General features: G+C 39.6%; 2 protein-coding genes across 6 annotated transcripts in view; one reads left to right on the plus strand and one right to left on the minus strand.

Moving 5' to 3' along the window:
- The window catches only part of ctnna1 (catenin (cadherin-associated protein), alpha 1), a 93,469-nt gene that overhangs the window by 39,274 nt on the left and 31,596 nt on the right, over positions 1-22,599 (minus strand). For all 5 annotated transcript variants that reach the window (XM_074648230.1, XM_074648232.1, XM_074648229.1 and 2 more), the window contains exons 8-9: positions 6,530-6,610; positions 5,612-5,764 (exon numbers count right to left, since the gene is read on the minus strand). In XM_074648230.1, the coding sequence (XP_074504331.1) occupies positions 5,612-5,764; positions 6,530-6,610 (234 nt within the window). The remainder of the gene's footprint in view (positions 1-5,611; positions 5,765-6,529; positions 6,611-22,599) is intronic.
- On the plus strand, positions 10,754-17,111 carry lrrtm2 (leucine rich repeat transmembrane neuronal 2). The gene is made up of 2 exons (XM_074648215.1): positions 10,754-11,243; positions 11,889-17,111. The coding sequence occupies exons 1-2, from the start codon at positions 11,240-11,242 to the stop codon at positions 13,526-13,528; spliced, it is 1,644 nt and encodes a 547-aa protein (XP_074504316.1). The 5' UTR covers positions 10,754-11,239; the 3' UTR covers positions 13,529-17,111.

Below are 22,599 nucleotides of genomic sequence, written 5' to 3' on the forward strand. Positions count from 1 at the left end.
AAATTCCTGAGCAATTTTTGCTGATGAGAAGCTCTTATTCCACTGCGCTGGTGAAGCACTGAAACATTGATATAAATATCCTACATCACTATGCAAACACATGCGGGAACCACAGGGAGAGAATTCAGGAACCCAGGCGGAAGGTTGAGAGAGCGGTTGTGTAAAGAAAAGAAAACTGGCACTTCATGGAGAGACCCGTGTTTTCACTTTCATGATCTTTCACATAAGCTTTCTCTCCCTCTCGCCATGACACCACTGGGAAAGCAGCCATTTCAGCATAAAGAGGCTGTGGGGGAAGCCAAACAAGAACATTCTGCCCTAAAGTCATGTAATGCCATTGCACTTGCTACGCTGTAAAGTTTACAGCATAGCAAACCGGTATGGTTTACAGTGTAAACCATACCGTTTCAAGTGTCAGGGGAGTCAGTCTGTGCAAACAATTATCATAATGCACCGCTTTTAATTCTTAATTTCTTTCCTTTATCAGGCTACAAAGTTATACAAACCTATCCTGTGCATTTCATTCAATGACCATGAACATTTCAAATCACTTGAAATGAGTAAGGACCAGTGATTTAATTATGCTGTCTAGGCAGATACACAAAGGAAGGACATTCCTATAAACTTGATCCTTACGGCTTTATCACGGTGTACCGTTTTTACCACACCATCTCTTTAAGTACCTTTCAGTGCTTAGTAGAAAATGCTGTGTGTGTGTGTGTGTGGTCTACGTATAACATGATGGATGTTGTGTAGACTTAAATAAATGAGATAACAAACACGTGTATCACTACCATCTCATTATTCCAATATTATGCAATAAAAAGCAGGTTCAATGAATCACAGCTTGTCACGAATATCATGCAAAATTATATGTGTCCGTCTTAATGAACAGAGAAGTGAAATGCTGAGAAAATGCAGACAGAACGCTGAAGGAAGTGAAGCCAAACAGGGTTAGATACCAGATCGTAAATATTTCCCCCTTGGCTGCCAGGAGAGGAGAGAGGACAGGAGGAGAGGAGGAGAGGAGGGGGAAAGAGGAGAATGTGTGTTGGAAGCTGAATATGCAATGTCATCATTGCATTAAATAAAATCAGAGGTAAACATCTGTAGGTGTATTTCTTTTTTAGTAGCTCTCTAAATAATACAAAGGTTGGAAACTTGATAAAAGTTAAGTCATTCTTAAAAACTGACAGCTTATTATTTATTTATTTGTCAGACAATTAAATAAAGAAATGTAAAAACATCTTATTATATTAGGGTGTTTTTCCGCTTCTAAAAATAAGCTTTTGGCACAGTGTACAAAATAAAAAATCCAGGGGAGGGTTTCCCCCATTCTGGCAATTTCCACTGCTGATTACACTATTCCATTGGATCACTGGTCACACCTCAATGGAGGCATCTCTGCATCTTCACTTGTCATGTTGCAATTCTCAATGACTTACAGTGGCTTCTCACTCCAGAGCTCATAATCAAAACAGAATGTGCACTCAAAACAAACATCAACTGATCTAAATAACGTAATGCAACCCCCCTATCTAATGTCACTACCATCCCTTTGCCTGGTCGAGAGCCTCAAAGAAGATATTACATGAGGACATTACAGATGCTGTATGTATGTATATATATATATATATATATATATATATATATATATATATATATATACATACATATATATATTCAGCTGTTTTTCTAGGCTACGTTCTTCCTCTGCTAACTCTGTGCTAAAATCTCCACATCGTCCTGAGCACCCAGGCAATAACACTAAGCTCAGTCTATTTCTACTCCTGCTCTTATGATGATGAATTTCACTACTTAAAAATGCCTAGTAATATGGTACAAAAAAACATTTGGTGACAAATGGCACTACGAACATTTATTGCCATAGTTTCCTTTCAGATGTGACTACATTTGAATACAGCCTAATAACATTAGGAACAAAGAGAATAGATTATGAATGCAATGTGGAATAACACTTCATGGGCTAAAGGGCTACAGCGGTGGCAATGTGTGTTGTCAGGTCAAATAATCTTGATTTAATTAACTGAGAGATGAAGTGAACTTTGTCATCATACAATTACAGGCTGTTGTTTGATAGCTTACACAAAGTGTATAAGCAGGATCTGACACTTCAAGTAAATGAAACCCATAAAGTAAAACCTGTAATTATGCTTTAGTAAATGATATAAATACTAGGTTTCAAAAGCATGATGTTTTGATAAACCAGGGTAGAAGAGCTGCTTAAAGGGGCCTACAAATGAATATGGGTCAGTCATAATGTTGCAGTCAAACAAATGTGTGTAAACTAATGGACCATTTGGCCTTAAGGCAGCCTACACGTACACAACTCATGTCATCCAAACACAGCCTGAGATTGGTGGCACTTTGCTGTTCCGACCTCTGAATAGGGGACATATTGCATTTACAACATATTTATGCCTTATGTGATAAATAACCTAACATTTTGTAACGCCTCGCTCTAGACATTGTAACTCCATTCATTTACATCTACAGTGTTTGGCAGAGGCTCTTTTTTAGAGCAACTTACAGTACCGTTCGATACCCACTTTACACAAAGCATTCGCAGGGAAATGTCAAGCATTTCAGTCAGAGGTGAAGACCAAGAGTCCTACTGTGACTTACCTATTGCCCAGACGACTGAAATGTTACAGAAATGTTATTCCCAAAAAATGGTTCAATGCTCAACTTTGTACTTTGGCAATTACATCAGCTTGTGAAAAAAAAAGAAAGCAGTTCATCTAAAATGATGAAATGCAACACCGGCTGCTCTTGAAAACATTGCAATGCTTAGCTGCAACAAAGTCACTATGGCATGTATCTTCTGCATATTTCATTACAAACAATAAAATATAATTTCCAAGTAATTAGTACTACTATATTAGTTACTGATCAAATGCATTTGTCAATTTGCTGCTGACATCATCACTACACTCAACGCATCTTTGCCTCAATTTACTGCAGCATGAATGACTCACCGCCTGGTTGTATCTTCTCCTGTCTCTACATTGCTCTTGGATGAGCCTCTATAAGGCACTCAGCATCTGAACAACATACCTTTCTTTCATTATCTTGAAGTGTCTTTAGAATATGTTCATAAGATGTGCCTTAATGCAGCACAGAGATGTGTGATTTGACTTTGACTTCTTATCCAAGGGGGAACACGTGCTTTCAAATGAAAAACAAACAAAAGAATGCAGATTCCTTCATGATTTTTTAACTCTGCAGAGCACTGTTTGCAGTACAATGTGTTACTGCACTTGCAAAGTGTAATACAAGACTCCTGCTCCTGTAGTCCCAACTAAACTGAGCTACCAGGTAGATTTGGACTTAACCAAGTTTGCCCAGTGCTTAAAACGTAACCATCAGCATTATGTGGAGGATTATTTTATAATCTGTGCTCATACCGTGATCTGTTGTCTTGATTTGATTGCATTCAAGTGACTGGTGTTTACAACACAATTGCCCTGAAATAATATTTTTTTCTCTCCTAGTTTTAGTTACAAATTAACTGAGCCAACAAAACATTTTTATGTATCATATTTAAATATCAGAATTCAAGTCTGGCCAATTCTAATGACACAGCACAGCGCTCATATGCTTTTCATGTGGTGATCCTCGGATATGTAACTACCATTCCTAATTTGTGTGTGTGACAAAAGATACTCTTTCTGATGGATATTTTAGTAAGAATTAGACGTAGCTAGCAGTTTAGCTCCACTTTACAGAAATGGAGATTAGCCAGTTAATACAAATATTTTGGCTTAAAGACATATATACATTTCATTGTTGACCTTTAATTGGTTATTGAGTACAGTTTATTCCATTTGTCACTTGCGCAGCTATAAAACCCTTTAGGGCATTCATCATATATGCTTTAATATGACAACACACAACACTGCCTATTAAATGCTTATTAATTCAAGTTCATTGTAAGATGAACTCAATCACACGCAACTTCGGTTAACAACTTAAAAAAATGCCCTTTCTACTTCTTGACATTCACATGTAACAGGAGTAATTTTCTTAAGCATTAGGGGAGTCCACCAATGTCATGCTTTAATGCCACTTCTGACACTCAGGCCTTCGGGGTCTGCTCCCCAGTGTGGTCCCCTTTTCCCTCAGATGCCTCAGCAGTTTCCCCAGAGAATGCTCATACTTCCCAACCGATCCAGCTACACTAATGGTCATCTGCCCATGGGAAGATGTCACTTTCAAATGTCAGCATATGATGCTCTGACACAGACATTCAAGAAATTGAAGGAAATACCACTACTGAGGATCGCTCATGCTTCTGCTTCGCTTGCCATCCCCCTTGCATCTGTATTCTTGTTGCTATGTATACAGCACTGTCATTCCCAAAACAAGCACCTCTCTTCAGATATGAGACCAACCACAGAGAAGGGTAAGAAGCAGGATGCACTAGGCCCATAAACTGCCATCTTGTTTTTTTGCAACCAGAAGTGACACGAGAAGTACAACCTAATGCTGAATAAGACATTTTTTACGCCACCAAAATGTTACAATTAACTTTCATGAGCTGAAAACACACTGTGAAAGGGTTAAAGTTCCAAGACGAAAACACAGATAACTCCCAGACAGGACAACGCCGTGGTAGCGACCTGTCAATCACAAGGTAGCCATGCTCTAAAGCATACCCCTTCTTTTAATGTCTATTTGACTCTGAATGGGACCATAATTTACTAAATGAATATCATACTGGATTGAAGAAGACTTGAAAATAGTGATTGAGACCATAAACTCATGTTTACGATGTTTACTGAGGTAATAAATCAAGTGAGAAGTAGGCTCATTTTCTCATAGACTTCTATACAATCAGACTTCTTTATACAACCAGAGGAGTCGCCCCCTGCTGGCTATTACAGAGAATGCAAGTTTAAGGCACTTCTGCATTGGCTTCACTTTTCAGACCCGGAGGTTGCCCACTGACTAGGCCCCTTTTTAAGACATTAAGATATTCATCTTTGTTAAGTATCACTAAAGCACACATGTGGAGCTGGCCAACAACAAGTAGTATATCAATCTGTTGTGGCAAGGACAACAGTTTCCCAGAGGTAGCACTTATCCTTGAGTTGTGGTTATTTCACTCCTTTGGTTCTGCTAAAAAATTTGATCTGTTGCTATGACCACACAGCAATGTTCTGCTTGTCTGCTCACTATAACATCACAGCATCAGATTAGAATCAGCATCACAGCATCAGATTAGAATCAGCATCACCTTCTATTTACAAAGTGTGTGTGTGTGTGTGTGAGACACACACACACACACACACACACACACACACACACACACACAGTGAAAGACAAAGACAACAATCACAGAAAAGAATTTAAATCTTTACGTCTTTGTTTTCATTAGGGAAAAAAGATCACAGATTGCTGTTTTCTGAGGCGCTGTAATCCTAAAATTGTATCACAAGGGGATATCTGAGAACAGAGTCACAGAGAGGGAACAGAGAAGCTAAGCTAAAATGTCCATAACCGATGGGATGGACAGGGAAAATATGAATGTTCTGTATTTGGGTCACATCAGGTTTTGGCTCTGAAAGCATTCAAAATCCTACATTACCTCGATCAGCTTGTTGGCGTGCTCACGGAACACCTGTGCATATTCCTTGACTTCTTTCTCGTTGCCGTTCTTGGCAGCTTCAATCAGGACCAGGAGGGGAACATTGGTCTCCAGGAAAGAGTCAGAGACATGGTCCATTACAGCTTTACGCAGCTGTGAAGTGAGGAATAAAAGAAAAAAGAAAAGGCACTGTTAAAATAATCTATCCCCCTGTGCATATGCACAGTGCAGCTTGTTGACCTGACTACATAGTACACCCTCCCTCCATATTCAAGACAGACACCAGCCTGAGCCTAAGATCATAGCTTATCAACTATATTAGCCAAACTACAGATAAAATATGATATATATGTACGGGATAATGCCCGTGCGTCGGATGGTTCTGGCCTCCACGTCGTCCATTAATAATGGACACCTCGAAGGGCATTATCCCGCTTATACCATGGTCGCTTGCCAAAGAAAAAAAATGAAAACTTAATTTATATTTTCATGCTTTTTGCAACCAAAACCTAAAGTGTTTCCACAATGCATTTACTCTGTTTTCCTGGTAACCCTGGGGGTGTTCTAATACCTGGAAAATTACTATTATCCTATAAAGATCTTGTGCAATAGAAACTTTGTTCACTACTCCGGTAAATAGGATGGACCTTAGATACGACTTGGCAACAAGAGATATTTCTAGTCCGCTCAGCTCATAGAACCTTTTGGCTCAGATACCAGCCAGAAATCTAATGTTATGCTAGCAAGATTCAATAACATTTCGCACGGTTAAAAAACAGTAAACGTAATTTGACAGTATGTTTAACAAATATTTATTTATTCATCTATTTATTTATTTACAGTTCAGGCTCAGTGAGCAGGTTATGTGCAAGATGAAGACACAATGGAAAAACAAAGAGAAAAACAGAGAAAACGAACCTGTCTGCGAAGGTCTCTGGTCTTCTTTGTCATCCTGTCGATGGCTGTGTTCAGAGCATCACTCCTGTCCTTCCTTCCAGCCTGAAACATGAACATGGGAGAGGAATTAGTGAGTCGTATGGTGCAGTTACAACTACTTTCCAAAATATTTGTCGTGGATGCTTATATAGCATACATTGAGATGACCCTAAAGATCAGATTCAATTTACAGGAACAATTCTGCAGACATAATGTAGCTTCACAATTTACAGTTAAAAAGAATGTTCATAGTTTCAAGTCATGTATCTCTTGGATTTGCTTTACTTCCTCTTTATTGTGTTCTCTCTTTTAGTTTAACTTTTTTAGACTACTAGGGTAGTTGGACAACCGAAAAATGTTTGTTTTTTTAACGTCATTCAGCATTTCTTTTGTGTTTGCTGCTAAAAATTAGAGGATTTGTTGGGGTAGCCCTGGTAGCTCACCTGATAGAGCGGGCGCCCCATGTACTAAGGCTGAGTTCTTACTGCAGCGGCCCAGGATTTGAATCCGACCTGTGGCCCTTTGCCGCATGTCATTCCCTCTCTCGCCCCCCTTTCATTACTATCACTGTCTCTCTCCATTAAAAGCATAAAAGCCCCCAAAAAAATAATCTTTAGAAATCACAGGATTTGTTGTAGTTTCTCTAAAAGGAACCGCAATTTGTGGTCATATTTGTGTTATTTTGCAATCAACTGCAGTGAACATTTGAAAATTGTATGTCAGGTGTAAAAAAAGAGACTGTTTCAAGAATTTCTGCTTGAGGTCAATATATTATGCTGTTAGATGCTGGGGGTACAGATACAAGAATTTTTGGTTAGTTGTTAAATGAATAATCCCATAAATAGATATCCATTCTGATCCTTTTATTTATTGTAAACCATTGTGGTAGACCAGCTGTCAGAGTAGCCCCATCGCCCTTTGTTAAAACACTGGAATCATTCCTAACTGATCGCATTGTGAGTGAAACACAAAGAACACAAACAAACAGCGGCCAACAGTTTCAATTAATAATACACGCACACTTAAAGCGTGCATCAGTAAAAGGCACAGCTGCTTTGGGTTAAAAAAAACGCTGATTTACATCTCTACATATCTATGATTCATGGGCACCACACCCTCATAATTGCTGCTGTTGCATTTAAATTCAAATTTCTATTTATGCAAGGATCAAAAGAGGCTGTCTGAGCCTTCCTGCCACCACATTGTACAATATGTTACACTAAACCAATAAAGGCAACCTGTGATGCAGGCTCTAGTTTCCTAATGAGATGGATACCGAGCTCTGAGATTCCCTTATTTTAATTACTAATTCTTATTCTAGGTTTGTTTTGGTGCTTTCCATTCATTTTAAGTCACTGTTGCCAAAATCCTTTTCTGTTGTAAGAAGCTATTCTTCTAGCTCAATATCACCTACACTACTGTGTTTTGGGCTTCATAGGCCAATATCAGTAACAACTGTAGAAACCTTGGAAACACTATTCTCAGCAAAGCAAGGAGCAGCTTGACTTGAGTGAGTGAAAGAGTGGATTTCCCAACACTGCTGCTAAACAAAAGCCCTTTGACCGTGTTTGGGAAAAGGTTGCCGACAATCATGGAAACATTTTCAAAAAACTCTCCATCAACACTACGCCAGGTCTATTGTTCGTTCATAAATAAAAATCAGCTGTAAAAAGGTTAATGGCCGTGAGCACTACTAATGTCAAGTAACACTGAATATAATACTCTAATCTCTTCCCCACGGGAGCATTTTTCTCTTACTAAATGAAAAATGTGTGTTGATTAAAAGGTTACGATTTACTACACATGGCAACACCATTGGCAGTAGTCTCACAGCTAAGCATTACGCAGCAGTCAAAGCCCTAACTACTGGTCCCCACTGAGAGCAGAGAGATGTTCAGTCACATTCTGTAAACTGCTCAAGCGAAATGTGGAAAACCTAAAACTTTCAGGGAGGATGGAGAGAGAGAGAAAGAGAGGGTGAGAGACAGATAGATAGACAGATACTGGTGAATAATAAAATTAGAGCAAAATTAGATGAACAGGAAAGGGCAACGGAGAAAAGGCAAAGAACCAGTTGGACTCTGGGCTGCTCATCCCCTTTATAATGCTCAAATCAACTGCGACATAACACCATGGAGGGTGGTGGCATTGACCTGCCCCATCCCCCACTGCCCTTTGCCCATTGGGGGGTTGTGTACAGAGTTAGGGGCCAGGGAGCTCCAACGGCACTAATCCCCTGTGATTTTGTGCTGGTTGGATGCAGTGCTATGGTAGGGCTTTAGTCGGCTCTGCCCCTACTCTCTCAATCCTATTTTATTCACGCCTATCCTATATTTCATTTCCACGCCAGAGGGTTCTAAAGCACTTCTTCAGGTGCTTATTATGGAGGCAGTTTCTCTGCGGCATCTTTTATGATACTCAAGTGAGTCTCTATCCATCTCCTTTAGGACAGATTTAGGAACATCCCTTTTCTACAAAACCACTAGTCCACTGGATTATGGAAAAAATCCAATGGAAATAAATTATGCTCCAAGTGTGAAATGATCACAGAGTTCTTGGATATTTTGTGATATGTCAGCAAGTTCGCTTAATTGAACGTCCATTTATAATTTTTTTTTTTTTTCTTGAATCATCTGGAATTCCAACTGGGAAGCTAGCATACATCAAATAAGAGGGAATACCAATCGTGCCCCATGAGATTTAATAGTTTTTTCCCCTCATGTTTTCCACGCTCGCATACAAGTCCCAGCGGGAGATGAAGTCTACCACAATAAATGTGGAGAATGACAGCAGCATGCTAGTCAAGTGACCTGGAAATTCACAGCCAGATGCATGTTTGTCTTAAGACCTGAGAGTTATGAAATTAAATTCATTAGGAAGTATACATTTAGTAACACACAACTTCAAATTTGAATGATAGAAAATGTGTTGTTACTCTCACTATTGTCTGCTGCCAAAGCACTCAGTGGAAATGTAAGTATTTGCTTTCATCAAGTACAATTTATTGCCTGTAACAGTTGCAACATGACTTAAAATCCATATCAAATACATTAAAGGTAATCAAAGTAATATACAAGTATAAAGTGATGGGCTTAAGCAATCTGATGTTAAGTTTAAATTAAAGATTCTTAAGTGAAAACAGAGGGTGTTTAAGTACCAAAGTTAAGAGCATCTGTGCTTCATATCGTCTCTTGTATCTAGTCTTTGGCTGCATCAGATCTAGTTCATTGAAATTACCCTCACACCCTTTCTCCACCCACATTAAATAATTAAGAAAAAGTCAGCATATTCATGCACTGAATGAGACATCTCATTCTGTTTATCACTTTAAATGGTGCTGAAATGTAGCCGTCTTTAAACAAAACCACAAATAAAATCCATTTGCTAAATGTAAAAAAAAACAAACATCAAAAACATTTTTGCAGCATTTTCTTTGATATCACCTTGTGGTTCACATCATCAAGCAAGTATCCGGTCTCGTCTATTACGTGTTAAAAGCTAGCTTAATTTAACTTCAGAGCAGCTGGCCATACATCGCATGCCAGCACTGCACTCAGGGTATGTAAATTATGAATAAAAGCCAGACGTCCTATGTAAGCATTGCAATACAGAGATATGGGAATGCAGCACATCTTTGCTCACCCGTGCACATGTTTATGTTGTCAAGAGCCACATGTTACAAACTCTATTGAGCTTTGTGTATTTTATATATTTTGCGTATGTCTCTGGTGTACGTCCATACATAGCGCATGCAGAACAACGGCAAGGCGAGGCGGAGATTTACAGCTGTGTTTAATTTCAACAGCAAGCTGCCGCAACACGTTCAAGATATCAATATTCTGATGGTGACGAGCCAGTGGGAGGGAAGTGGGGATGCAAGAGGGAGGTGGAGGAAGACTGAGGTGCACAAGCAGTGCGTATGAGGCAGAGAGCAAGTGACTGAGCAAGAGAGTGAGAGGGTGTTTGTGAGTGTGGGAGAGAAAAAGAGAGAGAGAAACAGTAGTGATGATCGACGCCAGGCTGCCACCACTCTGTAGCAGTGAGTGGCTGCAACAAAAAGCACAGAATAACATCCCTGACTCCCCGCTCTGCTTTTTTCTCTCTCCCTGCGTCTCAGCTAGCAGACGAGGGCTCCGCTCACAGCTCTGCAGAGGCTATGCTGAGGCTGAGCCGGCTTCAGAAAGCAGGATCTCTGGCTGCCATCAACAAGTTAGGGTTGGAAGACCACAGCCATGAAAGAGGAACGCTTGATCTTCAATTAACCATCTGAGCTGACATCATTGCGGTGGAAGGGAAACAAAAGGGTAAAAAAAAGAAAAAGAAAAAAAGGAGAGGAGGGGGGGTCTGTTCACCGGAGTCGCTCTGGATGCAACTGATCAACTTAAAAAAAAATATATAAATATTTATTTCAGGAGGATTCGTGGGATGAAGGACAAGATTCAACCCTTTCTTTGAGCTTGGATTTTAAAAAGGACTCTAAGCAAGATAACCGGAATAAACATCATCTTGGGACATGGAATTTCATATTTTGTTTCAATTGGGTGGGCTAAGAATTGCTTTATTTCCAAAGAGGCTGATTCCTTTTGTGCTTACTCAAAAGGGTTTTTTCCCTTTGGATTTTTCTTCCATCTGGTTGCTCCAAGAGTCTGCGGAAAAGGACAGTTGAATGCAGCCTCCGATGTGCACAAAAGAATGGGTAAGTTAGTCCCTTTATATGGCAGGTCTGGACATGAATAGGGAATACAAGTAAGAGCGAGGCAGGCTAAGGACTAAAAGCTCTTCAGCCGAGTCTATTTACTGCAATTGTCCTTCATTTTTTCCTTCTTCGCCAACATACGCGTTGGGAATATATGCATTTTAAATACCGTTTGTACTGTGTAGCAGTAAGTGATGAAGAAGACTTAAGAAAAAAAACTAAGAATTCAAAAGGACCAAAGCATATTTGAGCTGCTAAAAAAAGGAAAAAACATACGCAATAGTTGATGAATGACAGTAATCAGCAGAAAATCAGTATTTAAGCCAAATGACAGAGCATAAAATCTGTACAAAAAATAGGCTAAATATAAATAGCAAGGGTGTGGAAACAAAGTCTAGCTCATGTATGTAATTGATCATTAAATGCTTAAGTAAATTACATCTCCATTAAACCTAAGCTCAAAGAAATCATGTTTATGTACACTGTGAAAGTTGACAATGTAAAATATGTAAATGAGTGTTTGTATGGGAAAGAACGAGAGCACACACAAAAAGCACAATCGTCACCATGAATAAGTAATAAGTGCTCTGCAGAGATGAGCTTTCCCGCCCCACAGTTCATTTTGTTATCTTTGAACCCACCCAGGTTTCCATTCAAGGTGGCCATTGGTGGGACCTGCACCAGCGGCTCTGTGTCTGTGTGTGATCAGCATGCTCCTAGTGTGCCTGCTGCCTCCTGCATCGTGCACGACCTGCCCTCAAAAATGCCGCTGTGAGGACCTGCAGTTCTACTGCGACACCCAGGGGCTTCAGGCGCCCCCAGATGGTGTGGACAAGGGGGCCCTGGGGTTGTCGCTACGCCACAATAGCATCACTGAGCTCAGCCCTGATCAGTTCTATGGCTTCAGCCAGCTCACCTGGCTACATCTAGACCACAACCAGATTACGACAGTACAAGAGGATGCCTTTCAAGGGCTCTACAAGCTGAAGGACCTCAATCTGAGCTCCAATCGTATCACCAAGTTGCCCAACACAACCTTCATCCACCTCATCAACCTCCAGATACTGGACCTGTCCTTCAATCAGATGACTGCGTTGGAACCAGAACTGTTTCATGGACTGAGGAAGCTCCAGATACTTCACCTTCGCTCCAATTTACTTCGCACCACACCTGTTCGGGCATTCTGGGACTGCCGCAGCCTGGAATATCTGGGCCTGAGCAGCAACCGTCTCCGGAGCCTGGCCCGGAATGGATTTGCTGGGCTCATTAAGCTTAAAGAGCTCCACTTGGAGCACAATCAGCTGACCAAGATCAACTTGGCCCATTTCCCTCGCCTTGTGGCCCTCCAGTTTCTTTATCTGCAGTGGAATAAAATCAGTAACTTAACATGTGGCATGGAGTGGACCTGGACCACTTTAGAGAAGTTGGACCTCACAGGAAATGAAATTCGTGTCCTGACATCTGATGTGTTTCAAACGCTGCCAAATTTAAAGATTTTGCTGCTGGATAACAACAAACTGAGCAGCCTGGATCCCCAAGTCATGGATATGTGGCAATCTCTGGGCACCATTGGGCTGTCCAGCAACTATTGGGAATGTACCAAAAGGATTTGCTCTCTGGCCACTTGGCTAAGCACCTTTAAGGGAAGGTGGGAACATTCCATTCTCTGCCACAATCCTGAATACGCCCAAGGCGAGGAGATACTCGATGCCGTTTATGGATTCCAGCTTTGCCAGAATTTTTCAGCGCCGGTTGTTCAGACCATTAGTACAACCACAGACGCTACCATTACTGCAGAGATCACAAGCTCGTTGTTTGGAATTATGCAGCCGACCCCTACGCAGGACTATGCAGAGGATTTTGGGAGCTTTACCACAGTCACTACCACAACAACCACAACAACACCACGTACTGCTCAAGCAACTACCGCAACATTTGAAGAGGCAGCTGTAACAGAGGACTTCTCTGCAATGGACAACACTGTAATGACTCATAGGGTTATCATTGGAACTATGGCCCTTCTATTTTCATTCTTTTTCATCATTTTCGTTGTGTATATTTCACGGAAGTGCTGCCCTCCCACCCTGCGCCGGATACGCCACTGTTCGGCTATTCAGAACCGCAGACAGATGAGGACCCAGCAGCGGCAGCCTATGGCAGACCTAGCTACACAGGTACCCTATAATGAGTATGAGCCCAGCCATGAAGAAGGGGCACTCGTGATCATAAACGGCTATGGGCAGTGCAAGTGTCAGCAACTGCCTTACAAAGAGTGTGAAGTATGAACTCTTATTTATTCCTAGAGCATATGGTTTGCCATTTGACCATTTCAGATGATACAGGGTTTGCTTTTTTTATTTCTTTTTTCCAGTTTATGTAAAAAGCATAATTTCTACAAGTGAGATTTGAGAATACGTGAGAAATGTTGAATGCTACAATGACAGAGGTTGAACCTGACAGTTTAGGGACGATGTAGAGATAGTCACAAATTTATTTTTCTATGAATGCAAGGTTGTTCATATCAGGCAGGGGCAATCATTTTAAACAAGAAAATTGTAAACTGTGAGATTTGTCTCCACATTGTCTCTATATTCTGCAGCACAGAGAAAATACTTAGCCAAATGGCCCTCTGCTAACGGAATACATTAAGTGGAGAAATGTGATTTATGTCTTATTTCGTTTAAAAAGTAAATATTTGAAATCATGTTTCTAACTGCACCGTGGGCACTGTAAGCCAATCACACAATCACTGGGGCAAATTAATTGGATCAAATATCAGAATGTTTTTGTTTTACAGTTTAATTGTTTTAAAAGGAACTATCATACATTAAAAGCCACTAAGACCAAACTCAAATACTGAATTATAACCGAAATATGTCATTATTGTTATGTCACAAATAAAAATAAATCCTCTTGAGGAGAAAATAACCCTGAAATTATATTCAGTATACACAAATGTTATTACATTTACCAAATCAGACATGAGTCAATTAGCCAATTCTATAATCTTCCATCAGATCAAAGGCCTCTCAATGTTTCCTGTTTACAGAATTTATGTGGGCAGCCCCCCCACCCCAAAAAAAACAGCATTTCTTAGCCAAAAGGGAATTTGTTTGTTTAAATTTGGATTTTTTCCAAAATTTCTTCTGTGTGAAAATGCAACAACAAGTGTGTACTGATTGAAAAGACTGCCAGTAAAATGGTGAATTTATGTTCAATTATATACATATATTGGAAACATGACCTCTTTAATCAAACGTTGGCTCATCAATGCAATGCTGTTTTGCAGCTTGTTGGATGTTGGAGCTCCCGCCCACGAGGGCTAATTACCACAAATAAATTCTCAACCTGTGGGAAACACTAAGCATCGTTCATCTGTGGTTAATCTACAATATACTGCACTGCTTAGCATAAACACATGGATGTCTTCGTCATCTTGGACATCAAGAACAAAATTATTAAACCTTTAAATGTACAACGACCTGTACACGGATTCTCTAGCCCCCAAACGCCATGCACACTGTGACCATAATATTTCCAACAGCTTAACCTAGTAAGTACAGTTTGCTGATTTGCTATTATAGGATCAATATACAGACGAGCTAGTGTGAGGTGTGAGGGTAGCAAGTGAAAGGGTAATGACCAGTGCAAATGCCAGATAGGAGAACATTTCATTCTGAAAATAAAACTGTTCCCCAGTAGCCCCGGCTCTTTACTGCTTACACACTAATCAGGACTGACAGGCTCAAGATTGAACCAATTAAGGCAAGGCAAAAATAATCTAATATTCTGTCACCCACACCAGTGATCCAGCAACATTGAGCTTGTTCAGCCACTCAAAAATAGTTCCAGTAGAATCACCCTCTGTACCACATAAAAACATCACCGAACCTTTTACTTTAAGACATTGTTCTTGTTAGGGATACCGGGTTGTCATTTACAGTATTAAAAATGGGATTGCAGTGAATAATACATATTATAACAGTTCCTTGGTTAGCAGTCACAAGTGTCAAGTTAAACTGCGGTCAATAGCCTGAAAGCAAATGGAGATCCAGTGATAAGCAAACAGCCAGCCTGGGTCAGGACACATTTGTATGCAGCAGGGAGAGGATGTGCATTAGCATCAGACTAAAGCTGCTGCCGCAGCTCCGCACTTCTTTGTGTTCAGTTTGGTGGTGGGGGCAGGGTGAAAGAGAGAGGGATTGAGAGGAATTGATGGGACGATGGAGAGGGGAAACGATGGGATAATGTCTTGGTTTATTAAAACCAACCAACCAATCTTTCTGGCCAAGTAAAGGTAGTGGAGAATGAAATGATAAATATTGACTGACAGCACCTCGGGCATGAAATGCACACTGATCACACGGCAGCAACTATTCCATTACAAGTAAACTGATGAGCCATCCGATGCTTGACCAGTACAACAAGATCAAGAAAAATTCTTAACACTGGAAATCAAAATGTATTTTTTCTTTTTTATTCTTAACACTGGAAAATAGAATGTGGCATTTTGTCGGCAGTTCAACTTTTGGGTATGTTTTACCAAGTCAGTGATTAAGAGAGAAAGACGCTTCTGATAGCACAGCACCTGGAAACGAGATATCTGGCTTTGAGCAATTAGGATGGATTTCGTTGGCTGGTGCCCCCTAGAGGTCGCCAGGAAGTGCCATTTGTCTATTGAGGCTGTGGAAATTTGGCTTCAACCTTCTAAATGAATGCTTGTGTCAATGTCTCTGTGCACATGGTCATAGGATGCCTACAACAACTTCTACGAAAGTGTTTGTGTAAACCAAAAATTATTACACTTCACATTTGAATTCAATGACAAACATTACATACAATGATCATACTGATTTCCAAAGTCAAGCATCTCCACTTTGTTTCTAATTTTGTTTTCTTCCAGCTTCGCACTGCTTTTACTACTGCCCTTCTAATCTGTCTTGCATGTTCAAAAGTCAAATTGAGTTGAATATTTCTTAATGTCATTCAGCAAACATGATGGTGAGACCTCTTTTTTGATAACACCAAGAACGGGGATGTATGTGGAATTCCTATGAAGTTCTGTCAATCATTTGACATTTCACTGTTTAAGACTACAGTTGTACTAAGTGACTGAAAATCCACAAAATTTGTAGAAATATGCATCCCTTTGCACTCTGGCTCTTTGTAAACTGTTTTTGTTTCCTCTTGTCACTCTTTAGCCCTGGTCCCCACCCTGCCTAAAAATAAAAAAAAACGAAAAAAAAAAACAAGTGAACCAATCCCCTCTCTCTTACCCAACCTCTTTGTGCAAAATGAATGCTTTTTCTCTTCCCATTTTCCTTTTGTATTGTAATATGTACAATTTCATATCTGTATAGTGGATAAGATGTGCCAAACTGAAAAAAAAAAAACATTTTCCCCTCAAAACATATATTTTTTAAATAAAATGGTTATAATTTACAGAGTGTTTGCTAACTGATGGATTCTCACAACTTGGTTTGGTCTTTCATTACAGTTTGGGTTAATGTATACATCTTTAGCAATCCTTAGAGAAACAAAATCAAACCTAACCCTTGATGATGTTGATATGCATCAGTATATTGTGAAATGTCTGAAAGTTCTTTTGCTAGCAACAGTTTAAAGCACTAAATGTTGAGGGGTTCATTCAATTCCAATTTCCTTCCGTCAATGCATGTCAACATAATGATTAGATCATCGACTTTACAAGTCGATGGGATAACATTTTTAATTATGTTGTTATGCGAAACTCATGTTTCTGGGATCCACAATATGAATAGGCTTGAAAACTCCTGCTTTAAGGCAGAGTGGTGCAGTGTTTTTAAGGTTGAATAAGGGCATTTAAACAGAATAATGGGTAATGCAGAAAAATCCATGCTGTTTACCGTTATGTCTACTGGAGGAAAGGTTTTAAGAAGCTTCAAAAGAAGGCTGCAACTATTGATTGTTTTAATTATAAATTACTTTCTTAATTATTTTGATCAATTAATTGGTTAATCATTCAGTATATTAAGTGTCAACAAATACCCATCACAAGTTTCAAGAACCCAAGGTAATGTCTTAAAATTGCTAGTTTTGTTCGAACATTCCAAAACTCTAATGTATTGCATCTATATTGATATTAGAACAGAAAAAAGTGTTAAATCCACACATTTGAGATCATGGAAGCAGCAAATGTTTGAGGAATTTTTGCTGGATAAATGACTATATTGAATATCAGCAGCACGACTCCAGTAGTTAAGTTTGTTATGCAATGAAAAAGCAATATTCTGAGTAATACCACAGACACATCACCCTTCAGATAAAATGTTAAGATTATAAATTTAGTGCCTATTAGTCATCAGGGTGTTTGCTGGCAGTTGTCAGTTAATGCTCCAGTGAGGTAAAACAATTTTCTGGTGTATTGCAATGTGGCATAACCAAAACTGTACTTCCTCCTTTATATAATCTTTGGGATAAATATTTAAGTGTGGAAGATTAATATTAACTGTAGCATCTTAGACAAATTGACTATTTGGCATTGATCAATTATGAATTTGTTTTGTTATTTAATTGAATAAAGGTTTTAACAAATTAAAACTAGATTAATTTATTGCAAGGGAAGTTGTAGTGCAGTTACAGCTGAAGATTAGCAAATAATCTCAGCAACCCTGTAAAACCAAAAATGACCCAGGGCAACAGATAACGTATTCATTGCCTGTGGGGTTTTCGGAACAAGAAGGGGTAAAATGATTTTTAAAAAGCTGGCTTTGTACTCTGTTGCCTGCACAGATGCAACTGTGGGTTCCCAATAGAGCAGATTATATGCATGTTAATCAAGACAAGTCTATGTATTCTACCATGTAGCAGTTTTATAAACTGAAGCTGCAAGATATCCATCAAGAATTTCATAAAAGCCCAGCATTTTTGACCACGGCATGAATTTGATCTTACCCACACAAAGATCAATGAAAAGATTGCATCACCCATTTGTGGGTGAACATTTAATGTTTACATAGATTTATTGCGAAAAGAGAAACAACACCCACATGTCATCTGGTAAGTCAGATATTTTTTTGCCTGGAGACATTTTTTGAATGAGACAATTTATAGATATGACATCTAATAGAGCCCAAGAGCAGCTTATGCACCATTCCACGAATCTGACCTATGATGCACTAGACAACCTTTCAATATTAGCGAACTAAAACTATATGAGGAACTGAGTGATAAAACTTGTAAAGAGGGTTCAAATTGGAGTTCACTGCACATAAGAGGAAATCTTTGTATTTCTGTTTTTGTTATGACTTGCTTTTTAACAAAACTGCAGAGTCTCTATTCCAGAATAACAAAACTATATGCAGACGTAAGAAGTAAAGCATGAAGAATACAGGTAACGACGTATAGAAGTGGGAGTTTGGGTAGTGAAGAGGGCTGCTGTAGTACTGAACCCATCCCAGGGGTTTGTGGTGCTGTTCACGCTTACTGCACCACATACAGCGCCAATTGAGTTTCCAATTACTGTAGGCTTGGGTCGATTGGTGATCGGATCGTATATCGACGATTGACGGGATGATCGACAATTTCTTTTCACTACGCTGATATTAAGGCAATTTTAACTAACTTACTATCAGTAAGATGTTATAAAAAATGATCTCTAGAATCTGCACCCTCTTGTGCATCTAGAGATGTTTCTGGTGGAGTGGCTTGTCCGCCAGCTGAGCCCTGTTAATCAGCACGAATGATGAATGAATTTTAAATCCTTTTTCATGGATCTGACACAGCGCATCTCCGTTCTCCATATGCCTGCTCATCAAAACTTTGCTCTGTGCCCCATAGGAGTAGTTAACATTATAGATATGATTTGGATTGTGAGATAATAATGTTAAATAGAACATGATGCTGTGTTATTGTCACACCAAGCACAGACAGACTTTCAAAAGGGAGACGTTTTTATAGAGGAGACATGGCTATTTGATTATTTTAATCCTTAAATATTTTAAATAAAATGTCCGCACTCTTGTATTATTCAAAATCCCCATCCCACTCCCGCCGCCCATCGGCGATCTCAAATAACTTCGATCGGATGATAAGAAAATTGAAGCAATCGCCCAACCTTAGTGTTTTCACAATGTTGTATTAAGAAATATCAAGCTGCAATATTTTGCTTACCCCCTAAATGGTAAATAGACTTGCATTTATACAGCGCCTTTCAAGTCTTCTGACCACTCATAGCGCTTTACACTACATGCCAGCATTTACCCATTCACACACACATTCATACACTGATGGCAGAGGCTGCCATGCAAGGTGCCAACATCAGGATCTAATCAAATGCCCATTCACATACAGCCTTCAGGAGCAATTTGGGGTTCAGTATCTTGCCTAAGGACAATTCGACATGCAGACTGGAGGAGCCGGGGATCGAACCCTTCATCCTCCGATTAGTGGAGGACCTGCTCTACCTCATGAGCCACAGACGCCCCAATAGGGTTCTATAAAAAATTTAGAAAGAAACTTGTTTTTTCCTCTGCCAAACATTTTTTTTTACTGGACTGGTTTTAGTGATTTTAGTGTATACTGCACAACTGTATAACGTTGGTATTACATCAGATCTGGACTTAGTACAGGCAAATACTTAATATTTCATGACTCTGATCAGATTGGGGACCAAAACACAACAACTCTACCAAGAAATCTCTAATCCTAGCTTTTCCAATGTGTCAGAAAGTCCACATAACAAGCCTAATGTGCTCAAATGAAAGATAACAACAGTCTCCATTAAAGCCTTTAGGTATGCAGTTAAGTTTACTGATACGTCTACGTTATCTGAAGGCAACTTACTGTACATCAAGCAGTTTAGAGTTTCCAAAGATGCAAACATTGCGAGGAATATAGGCTGACAAGGCTATCCAACTGTAAGAACCACTTCACTTTTACCTGCTCTTTTTTGATGAGGCCAACAGAAAGCAAGCCTCAGTAATTAACCTGCCGAGTGTACCCAGGTGGGGGAGGCACTAAACTGATGAGTCTGACTACATGGACTCAGTACTCTCTGCAGGGTTCAAGGACTCAGAGCCCATGTGTGCTTCACATACTCAGTATGAGGCCTCCAATAAATCTAGTTAATGCTTCCTAGAGAGGATATATTGATCTGGACTCTCATCAGCAATACCTCCCGAATATACATTATCTATAGTTACATAGTTGTTTGTAACCATGTCAATGCTCTGAATATCGTATGCAGAAGCTTCAACACATTTAAAGCCATTCCATATCATTGGGGGATCCAAGTGGATCTTTTTGGAGAAAATACAAATTTCGCATTTCAAACAAAAAAAGAGCATTTTGGCCATCCAAATCTTTGTTCTTTGCATTCTTAATAAATGTATCATTCCTCATACCAAGAGTAAGAGTAAAGTCAGTGACAGACCCGGACACAAAACAATTCTTGAACACAACTATACATAATTTAAAAGGCATTTAAGACACGATTAAAGTTGTCTATACAGCAAATACAGCTGTGATTATCCTAGCAAGCAATGTAAAAGGTGTTGATGCAATTACTGTTGAGCTCAGGAACAACGAAAGCGACATCTGCAAACTCCGTTCTTAAAAGCAACAGCACATTGACACAACTTTAAAGATTAATGCTACAAGGTGCAAGAGAGTAGACATTATGTTAACAAACATCTGAGCATAAACACTTGAAAGCAAAAACTAATGAGCCAACTGTAAAAGAGCATTGCTATCACCTATAAAGACTGAGTGTTCATACTGACAGCATCCATGACCGATAGGGATGTAACGTTTCTGAAACCGAGATCGAAACCCCCCAACCCGCTGCCACCACAACCGCAGCCTCCAGCAACCTGTTGAATTCTCGTTACGTTACGAGGCGGAGCTCTCAGGATGGCCGCTAATTTACCTGAGATTGCAGTTTAAACAAAGCATCTTATACAGGAAGTGGCAGTGTTTGCTAACAGATGTCTATTCACAGCCCCAATCTGTAATGTTACTCTACCATGGCTCATAAATCAAGGTCTAAACTGAACCGTGGATTTGGAGAATCGTTCGCCCCTAACGACTGATGGCATCAGCCAGCGGCTCACAAATCACGTCGCTGTCAGACCTTAGTTATTTAGATTTGTTCTAGCTTTTGTTTCCCTCTTCGTGATGCGTCGACTCAGTTAAAAAGAGGCAAAATAAGAACAATCCAGGCACTCCAGATGGCAAGTCTGACATTGCTGCCTCCTACCCAGAAAGCAATGCTCTCAAGTTATAGGCAAATGGGTCAAAATGTGATACATCATTAAATAAAATACAAGCACTTGCTTTAAGTAACAGCTCTAACAGCTCCACCTCAAGTCTAGACACACGTTTTCTGTACAAAATAAATGGATGACAGTAAATATTGATACATTATATACGAATACCTCTGCAAACTGCCCGATTACAAACACTTTGCATTGTTATCTGACAGCTAAATCGAATTTCGTTCAAATGCACACTGGGATTTGAATCTGCATGTTCTCCACATGTCTGCTGGGGTGTCTTTCAGTTCAAAGGCATGCAGGTCAGGTGAACAGGAAACACAGACTTCCCCCCGGCGTGAAAGTGTTTGCCTGTATACATATGCGCAGTGATAGAGTGATGACCTGTCCATGGTGTACTCTGCATCTCCCTGAATGTATGCTTGGATAGGCTCAACTCCCCTCGGCCCTGAACAGGATATAGGTTATGGCTGGATGGATATTGTTAAATGGTATAACAAATGAACACTAAACATCTCGAGTGTTGAATGCACTCATGTTGGAAAAGCAGGAAAAGAAATATGGATATTTTTATTTTATTTGGTTAATAATATAATATAGTAAAGAAACCCCCATTCTCCTTTGTCATTTAATTCAATATAATATCAGATTTGTGAAAAGTAATTTCCTGTTGCCAAGGGCAGTGGTATGTCTGATGAAATTAAAGGGACTTGCAACAGCTGAGTATCTGTGCAAACGTGTGTGCATGTGTTAAAACATGCATAGATGTGGTGTGCCTCCCATTCAGAGATATCCATCACAGCTCACTTCTCTTCAATTCAGTCTACCTCACCTTCAAGCCACTGTCATTCACTGGCTAAACACATCTGCAAACTGCAGATTCTAACTCAGGTTTTCTTATCTTACTTATCTGACTGAGAAACAGACTCAGAAAGTGTAACAATATTCAGCATAAAAATGCTTTTGCTTATTTAATTTATTACAATGGCATTTACAATGCCCCTGAGAAGGCGGACCAAAAGAACACTGAATATCTCTCGCTTTATTTAAAGAGACTATAATGTTCTTTTTAATATTAACAATCACACGACTACTTGTATGTG

Source organism: Sebastes fasciatus, chromosome 10 (assembly GCF_043250625.1).
Source record: "Sebastes fasciatus isolate fSebFas1 chromosome 10, fSebFas1.pri, whole genome shotgun sequence".
Classification (NCBI taxonomy): domain Eukaryota; kingdom Metazoa; phylum Chordata; class Actinopteri; order Perciformes; family Sebastidae; genus Sebastes; species Sebastes fasciatus.